The sequence below is a fragment of the Phyllobates terribilis genome, unplaced genomic scaffold (assembly GCF_046119375.1).
Source record: "Phyllobates terribilis strain yellow unplaced genomic scaffold, ASM4611937v1 Scaffold_8__6_contigs__length_399053987, whole genome shotgun sequence".
Taxonomy (NCBI): domain Eukaryota; kingdom Metazoa; phylum Chordata; class Amphibia; order Anura; family Dendrobatidae; genus Phyllobates; species Phyllobates terribilis.
The window spans coordinates 283,595,380-283,609,163 of NW_027362768.1; the positions used below are offsets into that span (position 1 = coordinate 283,595,380).

A 13,784-nucleotide genomic window follows, 5' to 3' on the forward strand; every position below is an offset into this window, starting at 1 on the left:
TTTCGTGACAGAGATAAAATCCTACAATTGGCGCGGTCTGCTAATGACTTATGTATAGAGGGGGCGAGAGTGTCCTTTTATCCTGATTTTTCTGTGGAGGTTCAAAGGAGACGCGCCCAATTTCAAGATATCAAGCGCAGACTGAGAGCACTTCAAGTACCCTATGCAATGCTATATCCTGCACAGCTGCGGGTCACAGCACTGGGTGAAACTCATTTCTTTGATTCACCAAAGGAGGCTGCAAAGTGGATGGACTTAAAAGAGAGACAAATCCAGGCGGGCTGACACCAATTTTGAGAAGATTCTTGACAGATTATAATATAATAATTCAAGAAATTTGAATTCTAGTGGATAATACTCCGCTGTTGGCTAATGAATCTCTGTTTATAAATGTTATGATTATTATTTTTCAGTTTTTGTATACTGCTTATAACCTGGCTTTCATATATACCTCGGGCAGGCCAATATACTTATATGGTTGTTGAGGTGCTGGTTTCACCTACAATGTATAGGCAGGGTTAAGACATTCTGCTGTTTGAATGTTCTGGGAACGTTGTGTGGGGGGGAGTGAGGGAGTCTCTGATGCAACTCATGCTGCAGCGCCTCGTGCGCTTAAGGCCTACTAGGCTGCATGAGGCTAAACACCAGACTCTTCATGTTACGGCTGTTGGTATTCATTTGATCAAGGGGGGGGGATGTTAAATGAGGTAGTGAGGTGGGGTAAAAGAACAGAATTTACTTTGATTGGTGCAGACTGTGTATTATTACAATACCATAATCTTGATGATCAGACACACGTGTGGGTACAGAGGGGGGCATGTGACAGTTCATCTTCAATCGTTAAAACATGGTTAAGCAGATTAATGTAGTATCCTGGAATATTAGAGGTATGGGAGATCACAACAAAAGATTTGCGGCACTTAAATATCTTAAGGAATATCGAGAGTCGATAATCTGTCTGCAAGAAACGCATTGCAATACGGAGGCCGCTGCGGCACTGAGCAAGCTTTGGAGGGGGCCAGCATATCATTCTACACATAGTACTTACTCTAGGGGGGTTAGTATATTGATTCATCCGAATTTACCCTTTGAATGTGAAAGAAGTATTTGTGACAGAGAGGGTAGGTATGTATGTCTAGTGTGCAGAGTGGCTGGACTTAGAATTTGCCTAATTGCTCTATATGTTCCTCCACCTTTCTCTATACAGACTCTGCGACAACTATTCCCGTGGATAACGGAATTTGCTACTATACCCCTGTTAGTTATCGGTGATTTTAATATGTATCTACACGCTGAGCTTGATAAGTATAGGGGTAATGTGGGGGGAGGGGCTGCTCAAGAGACATCGCTGGCAAGGGTCCTACAGGAAATCAATCTGGTGGATGTGTGGCGGGTTCGTTTCCCTAATGTTAAACAGTATTCGTGTTATTCAGCATCCTATTCCTCTCTGTCCAGAATTGACCTGGCTCTGGGAAATAGTCATCTGGTCCCTCTAGTCACTAAAGTAGAATACTGCACAAGATTGTTATCTGATCATTCTCCATTATTGGTTGTTCTGGGGATAGATCCTGGCATCATAAACAGAAGGGCACTGTGGCGGTTTAATCCCTACTGGCTGGACGTATTCGGGGAACAGTTAGATTTAGCAGGTAAATTGGAGCATTTCTTTAAAGACAATATAGGCTCTGCTCCTTTAGATACGGTATGGGAAGCCATGAAGGCGTTCTTAAGGGGGATCCTGATTAAGGAAATTTCCGTGATCAAATCCAAAAATAGGGCTCGTACTCAGGAGTTGCGGAGGGAAGTAGACATATTGGAACAGAGGTACAGTACAGACCAAAAGTTTGGACACACCTTCTCATTTAAAGATTTTTCTGTATTTTCATGACTATGAAAATTGTATATTCACACTGAAGGCATCAAAACTATGAATTAACACATGTGGAATTATATACTTAACAAAAAAGTGTGAAACACCTGAAAATATGTCTTATATTCTAGGTTCTTCAAAGTAGCCATGTTGTGCTTTAATGATTTCTTTGCACACTCTTGGCATTCTCTTGATGAGCTTCAAGAGGTAGTCACCGGAAATGGTCTTCCAACAATCTTGAAGGAGTTCCCAGAGATGCTTAGCACTTGTTGGCCCTTTGCGGTCCAGCTCACCCCAAACCATCTTGATTGGGTTCAGGTCTGGTGACTGTGGAGGCCAGGTCATCTGGCGTAGCCCCCCATCACTCTCCCTCTTGGCCAAATAGCCCTTACACAGCCTGGAGGTGGGTTTGGGGTCATTGTCCTGTTGAAAAATAAATGATGGTCCAACTAAACGCAAACTGGATGGAATAGCATGCCGCTGCAAGATGCTGTGGTAGCCATGCTGGTTCAGTATGCCTTCAATTTTGAATAAATCCCCAACAGAGTCACCAGCAAAGCACCATCACACCTCCTCCTCCATGCTTCACGGTGGGAACCAGGCATGTAGAGTCCATCCGTTCACCTTTTCTGCGTCGCACAAAGACACGGTGGTTGGAACCAAAGATCTCAAATTTGGACTCATCAGACCAAAGCACAGATTTTCACTGGTCTAATGTCCATTCCTTGTGTTCTTTAGCCCAAACAAGTCTCTTCTGCTTGTTGCCTGTCCTTAGCAGTGGTTTCCTAGCAGCTATTTTACCATGAAGGCCTGCTGCACAAAGTCTCCTCTTAACAGTTGTTGAAGAGATGTGTCTGCTGCTAGAACTCTGAGTGGCATTGACCTGGTCTCTAATCTGAGCTGCTGTTAACCTGCGATTTCTGAGGCTGGTGACTCGGATAAACTTATCCTCAGAAGCAGAGGTGACTCTTGGTCTTCCTTTCCTGTGGCGGTCCCCATGTGAGCCAGTTTCTTTGTAGCGCTTGATGATTTTTGCAACTGCACTTGGGGACACTTTCAAAGTTTTCCCAATTTTTCGGACTGACTGACCTTCATTTCTTAAAGTAATGATGGCCACACGTTTTTCTTTACTTAGCTGCTTTTTTCTTGCCATAATACAAATTCTAACAGTCTATTCAGTAGCACTATCAGCTCTGTATCCACCAGACTTCTGCACAACACAACTGATGGTCCCAACACCATTTATAAGGCAATAAATCCCACTTATTAAATCTGACAGGGCACACCTGTGAAGTGAAAACCATTTCCGGTGACTACCTCTTGAAGCTCATCAAGAGAATGCCAAGAGTGTGCAAAGCAGTCATCAAGGCAAAAGGTGGCTACTTTGAAGAACCTAGAATATAAGACATATTTTCAGTTGTTTCACACTTTTTTGTTAAGTATATAATTCCACATGTGTTAATTCATAGTTTTGATGCCTTCAGTGTGAATGTACAATTTTCATAGTCATGAAAATACAGAAAAATCTTTAAATGAGAAGGTGTGTCCAAACTTTTGGTCTGTACTGTATGTTGAGTCTCCAATCATAGAGAATAGGGAACACTGGACACGGGCACAGGCTACACTAAATGACCATATATTGAAACAAGCAGAACATAAACGATTCTTTCTTAAACAACAGTTTTATGCGGAGGGAGAGAGTGCAGGGCACTTGCTGGCCACTATAGCCAAGGCCCAGACTGGGGGTCCTATGATTGCAGCTATCAGGGATACTAAGGGTGTGGTAATTACTGATTCAAAGGATATAATGGAAGAATTTTTTCAGTTCTATAGACAATTATATGCGTCCAAACTGACTAAGGCGCAAAGGGACATAGATCTATACCTTCATGATATGCAAATACCATGCCTAACAGATAGCCAGAGAGAACAACTAGATGCACCAATCACCCTGGAGGAGATGCAGGAAGCTTTAAAAGATTTTCAAAATAACAAAGCCCCTGGTGCTGACGGGATCCCCGCGGAAATTTATAAGGAGGCTGGGGGGGTTTTACTTCCCAGGTTACTGGAAGTGTTTAAGGAAGCGAGGGAGGGGGGGGCCTTGCCGACTTCAATGAGGGAGGCTAACATAGTTCTTTTGCCAAAACCTGGAAAGGATGCACTAAACCCCGAATCATATAGGCCAATATCCTTACTCTCAGTAGATGTTAAAATTTTAGCTAAGGTCTTGGCTACCAGATTGGTGGCGGTTATTACACATCTGGTTGCAGAAGACCAAACTGGGTTTATACCGGCCAAGTCGACGGCAATTAACTTGCGTCGGCTTTTTCTTAATCTACAAATGCAGTCACAAAATAAGGGTGGTAGGGCAGTACTATCACTTGATGCCGCTAAGGCTTTTGATAGTGTCGAATGGGAGTATTTATGGGCTGTTTTGCGAAAAATGGGGTTCGGTACTGGATTTCGGGCCTGGGTACGGCTTCTATATAACAATCCGCTAGCTCGGATTAGAATTAATGGTAGTCTTCCTGGTAGCATCGAAATGGGCAGGGGCACGCATCAAGGCTGCCTGTTGTCTCCCCTACTGTTCGCCCTGGCTGTGGAGCCATTGGCTGTTAAGCTTCGTTCCAGCAGTGAAATTCAGGGTTTCCGCTACAAAACACTGGAGGAGCGGGTGGCCCTATATGCTGACGACCTTCTGTTGCTTTTGGGTGACACGGAGCAATCTCTGACGACAGCTATGAATTTAATAAGGGAATTTGGAGATCATTCCGGCTTACGGATTAATTGGGACAAATCAGTTCTTATGCCGGTTGATGGTTTGTCTCAGAATACTAGGGTAGTACTTGCTTGAAGGTGGTGCGAGAATTTAAATATCTCGGAGTTAGAGTGACCGCATCTATCAGAGATTATATTTCTTTAAATTTACTTGAACTGCTTACTAAATTTCAACAAAAGGCCAATACTTGGAGCAAACTTCCCCTATCAATGGTAGGTCGAACTAACTTAATTAAAATGGTGTTAATGCCCCAATTATTATATATCCTTCATAATTCACCGGTTTGGATCCCCATGAGAATATTTTCTAAATTTCAGGCACTGTTTCGGGAATTGATCTGGAAAAAAGGGGTGGCCAGAATCAGCTTGGATACACTTCAAAGGCCCAAAGATCAGGGGGGACTAGCCGCACCTAATCCATGGATACATTTTCTAGCTTCTCAAATGCAACAGCTCTGGTTAATCCAGGGGAACCTAGATAAACTGATACGTCTATTATCACACAATCTGCCAACTACCTCCTTTCTAGAAACAGGAATCTCGGGGTGGGATGCTAGGAGACACCTCCCGACCCTAACACTTATGGGGAAAACGTGGCAGAAAATCAAATTGTTGTTGGGAATAAAAGGCTTTACCCCGTTTACTCCGCTGTGGCATAATGCGGGCCTTCCAGAGATCCATAAACTGAAAGGATTTGGAATATGGGAAAAATTGGGAATAACTAATGTGGCGCAAATATTAGAGGGGGAAATATTTAAATCGTTCCAACAGATAAAAGAAGAATATTGTATTCCACAAACTAGTTTTTATTTTTATCTCCAATTGAGGCATGCATGGTTTGTACAGCTGCGACATATGCAAAGTAAAATCCAACATCATCTACTGTTTAACACATTATTATGCCATAGAGGTGGGAAGGGATTGATTTCCAGAATTTACGGGATACTTATGCAGCAATTTCAGTGGGACAGACCCTTAAATGTTAAGGAGAGGTGGGAACGCGACATCGGTACTATATCCTCAGAGGAGTGGGAAGATGTGGTGGGGAGCGTTCCGATTCTATCTACATGTGAGGAGACTTTCACAGTTGTATTTATTACATAGGGTATATAGAACCCCCAAATTTCTACAGCGCATTGGGGCAAGGAATGACAGTGCGTGTCCAAAATGTGGAGAGGAAGGAGCAGATCTTATGCATATGATGTGGATGTGTAGAAGGGTCGCTGTATTCTGGAATGAGTGTGTGCAATACATTAATGATGTGTTTGAGTGTAATTTACCCCTATATTCTAAAGTGTGTGTATTAGGCCTTGTAGAAATAATAGGATGTGAAGAGGATGAAATAATAGCTGTTAAGAGGACTCTATACCAGGTCAGAAAGCTTATAGCTGCACATTGGTTGGATCCCTCCCCTCTCAGGCTCCAGGAATTTTTGGATAGAATGCGCCTTTTATTGAGATTAGAAGAGGGAGTGTACAAAAAGCGGAAGGCTATACGTAAATTCGATAAAATCTGGGGTAAATGGAATATGTTTCATGGTTATCATATTATGTCTATTTTAAATATCACTTGAATTTAAAATGTTGTGGTCTCTCATGTTCTGTATAACTAATTACTGATTATCAGATACTAAGCTCTGTACCCATGGATCAAACTAGTAATGCTTTAACAGTCGGATAAGCTTTATGATGGTATACGGTTTGTAACAAAATTTGTTTTTTGCCATATGGTTCTTGGGGCTGTTATGGGTGGGGGGAAGGGGAATGGGTGGGTCTTGAGAGGCACTGCTAGTTTAGTAGTTTAGTGATGCTTCACTGTTGTTTATGTATAATGTTATAAAAAGTCTTTTAATAAAAAATATCTGATTTAAAAAAAAAAAAAAAAAAAAATAAGCAACGTGTGAATGAGACTTCAGGATTCTCATTCACTTTCCTGGCATCATCAAACCCTTTAGGCTTAGTGACAAAACACAACAAGAGTACACGGCCTAAGAATACAACTTTAAGTGAATATTAAAAGAGTACACAAATAACTGCATATAGCTAAATCTTACCGGGAAATCAGATTCAGTAAATCCGAATTCTCTTCGCAGTCCATATGGATACTAAGCTGAATAACCTCGCATCTTTTAGTCTCCTAAAAATACAACAATTTCAGCAGTTTAATATACTGAACTTATAAATTCCTGACATGTAATCACATGGCATTATTATAGTAAAACTGCATACATGATTCCTAATATTTCTTCTTTTCAATTAATTTTTATTTGGTTTTCTAAAATTAAAACATTTGTAACAAAGAGACAATCAATTATACAATCAATAGTTGCCTTACAGCCATTGTGTGCCTTTAAAAGCCGCTGGTGGAGCGGAGCTCTGCCCATGGCTGTTAACCTGTTAAATTCCGTTGTCAATCTCTGACAGCAGCATTTAACACGTGTTGGCAGGGGGTGGGATGTCTGCTGAAGAGAAGACCTCCATGCTTGACATGACGATTCTCCTGTGAAAACCAGCCTATAGCTGGCATTCATAGGAGATTGTGATTTTTGCTATACATAGCAGTGCTGATGCACTACCATGTATAGCACAAGTGAGCAGATGATCGCAGCTTCAAGTACCTGAGTGAGACTATTAAATATTATAACAAAAGATTTTTTTAAAAAAAATGGAAAAAAAAACCCACAATTTCAAACGACCTCCCTTTTGCCCCATTAAGAATAAAACAATATAAAAAAATAAACATATCTGGTATCGCTGCATTCGTAAAAGTCTGATCTATCAAATTATAAAGTAACATTGCAATAAAAGCCAATCAAAACATGATATCCACCCCCAAATGGTATCAGTAAACACATCAGCTCAGGGAGCAAAAAAATAAGCCATTGAATAGCATTATACCCAAAAATTTAAAGCGTTACAGGTCGTAAAAAATGGCGACACAAGGTTTTTTTTTTTTTTATATACAGTTGAAACCAGAAATTTACATACACTATATAAAAGGACACATATGCATGTTTTTCTCAATATCTGACATGAAATCAGAATAAACCTTTCCCGGTTTAGGGCAATTAGGATTACCATAATTTTTTATATTTGTGAAATGCCAGAATAATGAGAGAGATACACTAAATTACTTACCGGTAATGTGATTTTCCTGAGCCCATGACAGCACCTACAACGAGAGAGGGGATCCGCCCTTCCAGGACAGGAAACCTACAGAATAAAAGGGAGGCGCCTCTCCACCACCTCAGTTGTTTACAGAGAATGAGAGGACACTACTTAATAGTTATATATCCCATGATTTTTCCTTCTACACACCACGTGAATCAAACACCATGAAGGAAAAGAAGTGATCAACTTCTACCAGTGATGGGAGGGAATATAAGGGTGCTGTCATGGGCTCAGGAAAATCACATTACCGGTAAGTAATTTAGTGTTTTCCTATCACCCATGACAGCACCTACAACGAGAGATTTACAGAGAAAAAACTTTAAAGTTAGGGTGGAACCACAGCCTGTAGAACAGTGTTCCTAAAGGAAAGGACAGCAGAAGATCCCAGATCAAACCTATAGTGTCTGTAGAAGGTGCAAGGTGAAGACTGAATCACAACCTTACATAATGCTTGATGGGGACATCCGCTTTCTTATTGTTCTGCCATGGATTCCCCGGATTAGCACAGAAAGTAGGGTGCACAATTTCTTAACTTCTGTGGAAATTGGAAGCCATCTTCGGAAGATAGCGTAGCTCTGGAAGCGGCCCATCTTCTAGGATCTGTATAAACAAAGGATTAACCGACAAAGCTTGAATGTCACTAACTTACCATGCTGAAGTCAGGGCCCCCGGGATAATAGTCTTTAATGTGAAGACCCAGAATCCATAGGTTCAAGCGAAGGCTTGTTAGAGCCGTAAGCACTGGATTCAGATCCCAGGGTGCCATCTTTGGACTGAAAATGGGCCTAGATATAAAACCCACTTTCACATTCCTTGCTTATTCAATGCAGGTTGGACACTGTTCCAGTAGTCTACGGCTAAAAAGGTCCACTTGCAATTCTCTTCCTCTTTATATGAGGTGCTGTTAAAGATAAAAGGTGAGACTTCGCCATCTGAATTGATTAGACATAAGTGTCATTAGGGATCTTGGCAGAGTTCCCCCATAATGGTTTACGTAAGATAAAGCTACTCTGTTGTATGACAAGACCTTTACATTGTGACCATACATATATGAATGGAGCTTTCTTATATACTGCCTAAAGCTTCTTTAGGTTAGAGGAACCAGATCTTTAGAGGCAGCCCACGGGTGTGTACCTGTGACCATGCTACTACTGGAATGTAGGAGTTTAGAGTTATTAACAGCAATATTGCCTTTTTCAGAGTTGTGGCCAGACTGCTTATTAATTTTGACATATAGCAGGACTCCTTATTCTACCTTGGGAGACCACAACTCTTACTCACTGCCCAGTGAGTTCTGCAGCGCTCGATGGATCTGCCCATAATCCCGAAGTAGTTGAGGTAACTATTGTCAATGCCTCTTCCTTCGATAGGAGAGTTGTCCTAACTACTATAATTCTCCATAAAGCCTTAAGGCTCATTAACATCTGAATGGAAGGACACAAACTGAAAGCCTAAATCCTCATTTTATGCCAAGAACTATTCTCAGGAAATTTGATGTTTCATGTGAATTGGAACCCGATTGTATACCTCCTTAAACGCCTATACTACTACAGTATATAGCAAACTGGAATTGCAGATTTACTAGCAGTTCTTATAGAGTCCATTTCCAATGATCTAACTCTCAGGAATCTGTACAGCCCATTTGGGTTGTAGCAAAACCTAGGTAGGCCTGGGTTAAATAATACCTTTACAGGTCTTGATTAGGGCACCTGGAGAGCTAAGCACCAGAGCAGGCTAGGCATTCACCTTAGTCAGACTGCTGGAGAGCAGAGCAGATGTGTAACGGGTCTGGGAGGTGGAACCTCTGTGCAACTATACAAGGGGGCAGTCCTTGTAAGGAAGAGGGTGGCTCCCAGGGAAAACGGGCAGGTAGTCACGGCAAGTGACAGGGACAGTCTCTGGGTAGAGGGGCAGGTAGTCACGGCAAGTGACAGGGACTGTCTCTGGGTAGAGGGGCAGGTAGTCAGGAGGCTGGTGAGCGCTCCCAGGTGAGCGGGCGAGAGTCTCTGGACGGGCAGGTGGTCACGGCAAGTGACGGCGGAGCCTCCAGGTAGGCTAGCAGGCAGGTAGCAGATGAGCGCTCCCAGGTGAGCAGGCAAGAGTCTCTGGACAGGCAGGTGGTCACGGCAAGTGACGGCGGAGCCTCCAGGTAGGCTAGCAGGCAGGTAGCAGATGAGAGCTCCCAGGTGAGCGGGCAGGCTGGTCCATAGACAGACTGACAGGTGTCGGAAGGCAGACCGTCGGACCGCAGGCTTGCAAGCAGGTAAACGGATATCAGGCAGGTATCAAGCAGGAATCTGACAGGTGACTGGCAGGTAACTGGTAACGGGACCTGAGGGCTGAAGCAGAGTGAAGGCTTTGCAACAACATTGCTCGGGCACCTCCATTTTGGAGGAGGTGCCTTAAATATGGGAGGTCCTCCGGCAATTGGCCGGGGACTCCTTAGGACGGCGCGCGCGGTCCCTTTAAGAGAGGGGGAGCGCGCACGCGCGCGCCCTAAGCACACTGCTGGGGAAGGAGCGCGTGCCGGAAGCAGCGGGGAGAGAAGCGCTGGAGGACGCCGCGCCAGGAGCGGGGAGGTGAGAGGGACGGCGTCTCTGCCTAGTACGGGGCAGAGACGCCGATGCTACAGTACTCCCCCCTTTAGGCCCCCTCTTTTTTTGGCCAGAAAGAAATTTTTCAAGGAGAAGCGGGGCGTTGATGTTCTCCCTGGGTTCCCAAGTTCTCTCCTCAGGACCAAACCCCTTCCAATCTACCAGAAAAAAGGTCTTTCCTCTTACCCTCTTGGAGGCCAGAATACGCTCTACCTCAAAGACGTCATCAGCGGAAACCGGAGCAGGAGGGGCACCTGGATTATTGGAAAAAGAGTTAAAGACAACGGGTTTGAGGAGAGATACGTGGAAGGAGTTGGGAATCCGTAGGGTGGCCGGGAGTTTTAATTTGTAGGCCACAGGGTTAATTTGCCTGAGGACTTCGAAGGGACCGATGAATCGAGGGCCCAACTTGAAGGAGGGTACTTTGAGCCGCACATGTTTGGACGAGAGCCAAACCTTGTCTCCCGGACGGAATTGAGGCGGATCCAGACGTCTCTTATCAGCATATCTCTTCATCCGCTCAGAGGACAGAAGAAGAGCGGACCTGGTACTCTCCCAAATAGTAGAAAATTCGCTGACAAGAGACTCCGCAGCAGGGTTGTCCACAGAAATGGAGACAGGGAGCGGAATCCGGAGGTGCTGGCCATAGACAATAAAGAACGGGGACTTGGAAGAGGATTCGCTCTCGTGGTTATTATAAGAGAACTCGGCCCAAGGAAGGAGGTCCACCCAATCAGAATGGTGGGCATTAACAAAGTGCTGGAGATAGCTGGTAAGGATCTGATTGATCCGCTCCACTTGACCATTGGACTGAGGGTGGTAAGCGGAGGAGAAGTCCAGGGTGACGTCCAGCAGTTTACATGTGGCTCTCCAGAAGCGTGAGGTAAACTGAACCCCTCGATCTGACACGATGTGGAGGGGTAGGCCATGGAGACGGAAGATATGGCGAATAAAGTCCTTAGCCAGCTCAGGTGCAGACGGAAGACCAGGCAGGGGAATGAAGTGGGCCATTTTAGAGAAGCGGTCCGCGACCACCCAAATGACAGTACACCCGGCAGAGACAGGAAGATCGGTAATGAAGTCCATAGCGATGTGTTGCCACGGGGCAACAGGTATGGGAAGCGGCAGGAGATGACCAGCAGGTAAGTGTCAGGGAATTTTGTTGCGGTCACAAGATGAACAGGCAGAGACGAAGTCTACCACATCCTTACGCAGGGTAGACCACCAGTAATGCTGGGAAATGAGTAGGAAGGTCTTCTTTTGGCCGGCATGGCCAGCTAGTTTAGAAGAATGACCCCAGCGAAGAACCCTCTCACGGTCTGGAGGCGCCACGAACGTCTTGCCGGGTGGAAGACGAGTCAAATCCAAGGGGGCCACATTCATCACCTTGGAGGGGTCGATAATGTGCATAGGCTCCTCCTCTTGGTCGGAGGACAGGAAGGATCGGGACAAGGCATCAGCTTTGACATTTTTGTCCGCCGGGCGGAAATGAAGGATGAAATCGAAGCGGGCAAAGAACAAAGACCACCGGGCTTGACGTGGATTAAGTCTCTGGGCATTTTGGAGATATGCCAGGTTCTTGTGATCCGTATAGATGATCACCGGGTATAGGGCCCCTTCAAGCAGGTAACGCAACTCCTCCAGCGCCAATTTAACGGCAAGCAGTTCTCGGTCTCCTATGGAGTAATTGCGCTCAGAGGAGGAGAAGATTTTAGAGAAAAAGCCGCAGGTTACCATTCTCCCGGAGGAAGACTTCTGGGTGAGCACCGCTCCGGCTCCAGAGGAGGAGGCATCAACCTCCAGGTAGAACTGTTTGTTGCAGTCTGGACGGTGCAGCACAGGGGCAGAGGAGAAGGCTTGTTTCAGGGAAAGGAAGGCCTCCTCAGCTTCGGATGACCATACCTTGGGATTTGCTCCCTTACGGGTGAGCGCAGATATGGGCGCAGTCCGTGACGAGAAGTGAGGAATGAAGAGGCGATAGTAATTAGCGAAGCCCAGGAATCGCTGTATCGCCTTCAAGCCCTCCGGACGGGGCCACTTTAGGACAGCAGAGAGCTTCTCGGGATCCATTCGCAAGCCTGTCTGGGAGATAACATAGCCCAGGAAAGGAAGAGAGGTCTGCTCAAAAAGGCACTTCTCGTATTTAGCATAGAGGTGGTTCTGCCTGAGCCTAAGCAGGACCTGACGAACATCCCTCCGGTGTGTGGGAAGATCCGGAGAGAAGACCAAGATGTCGTCCAGGTATACCACCACGCAGGAGTAAAGAAGGTCACGGAAGATGTCGTTGACCAGTTCTTGGAAGACGGCGGGAGCATTGCAGAGACCGAAGGGCATCACACGGTACTCATAGTGTCCGTCCCGGGTATTAAATGCTGTTTTCCACTCGTCTCCCTGACGGATAAGGACCAGGTTATACGCTCCACGTAGATCCAGCTTGGAGAAGATCCTGGCGCCTTTAAGACGATCAAATAACTCAGAGATGAGCGGAAGGGGGTATTTATTTTTAACCGTGATCTGATTGAGTCCTCTATAGTCAATACAGGGGTGTAGCGAGCCGTCTTTCTTTTTGACAAAGAAGAATCCGGCTCCAGCCGGGGAGGTAGATTTCTGGATAAATCCCCTAGCCAGATTCTCTTCAATGTACTCAGACATGGCCCAGGTCTCGGCTGCAGACAACGGGTAGATACGCCCACGGGGAGGAGTGGTGCCAGGTACCAGGTCGATCGGGCAGTCATATGGCCTATGGGGTGGCAACGTCTCTGCTTCCTTCTTACCGAAGACGTCCGCATAGGGCCAGTAAGGAGCCGGGAGACCTGGTAAATTAGCTGGAATAGGCGGAGGGCGAACTGGGCGGATCGGAACCAGGCAGGTCCTATGGCAGTCTGGACCCCATCGGAGTACTTCACCGGATCGCCAGTTCAATACGGGTTCGTGTGTCTGGAGCCAAGGTAGACCTAGCAACAGGGAGTGAGAAAGTCCGGACAGCACATGGAATGAGATTTCCTTAGAGTACAGCATTCCCACCTGCAGGGTTATGGGTTCAGTGACGAGCAGGATGGTCTCCAAGAGAAGTCTTCCATCCACGGAGGCGACTGATAATGGTTCAGCCAGGGACTTGGTGGGAATACGGTATCTCTCTACCAGAGACTGGGAGATGAGGTTTCCAGCAGCTCCAGAATCCAGGTGGGCAAGTTCAAAGTGACGGTTTTCTCCCCAAGCAATAGAGACCGGTAAAGTCAGAGACGGAGAGGGCTTACTTTTGTCTAGGACGACCTCTCCGAGCGGTCCTAGACACTGGCGTTTCCCGGCTTCTCCGGGCAGGAACGGATGAAGTGCTCCATACTGCCACAATAGAAACAGCTTCCCTCGGCT

At 45.5% G+C, this 13,784-nt stretch overlaps 1 protein-coding gene across 2 annotated transcripts in view; it reads right to left on the minus strand.

Annotated features, from left to right (window-relative positions):
* CENPP (centromere protein P) overlaps positions 1 to 13,784 on the minus strand; it is a 438,647-nt gene that overhangs the window by 395,965 nt on the left and 28,898 nt on the right. For both annotated transcript variants that reach the window (XM_073644334.1, XM_073644333.1), the window contains exon 5: positions 6,702 to 6,784. In XM_073644334.1, coding sequence (XP_073500435.1) covers positions 6,702 to 6,784 — 83 coding nt within the window. The remainder of the gene's footprint in view (positions 1 to 6,701; positions 6,785 to 13,784) is intronic.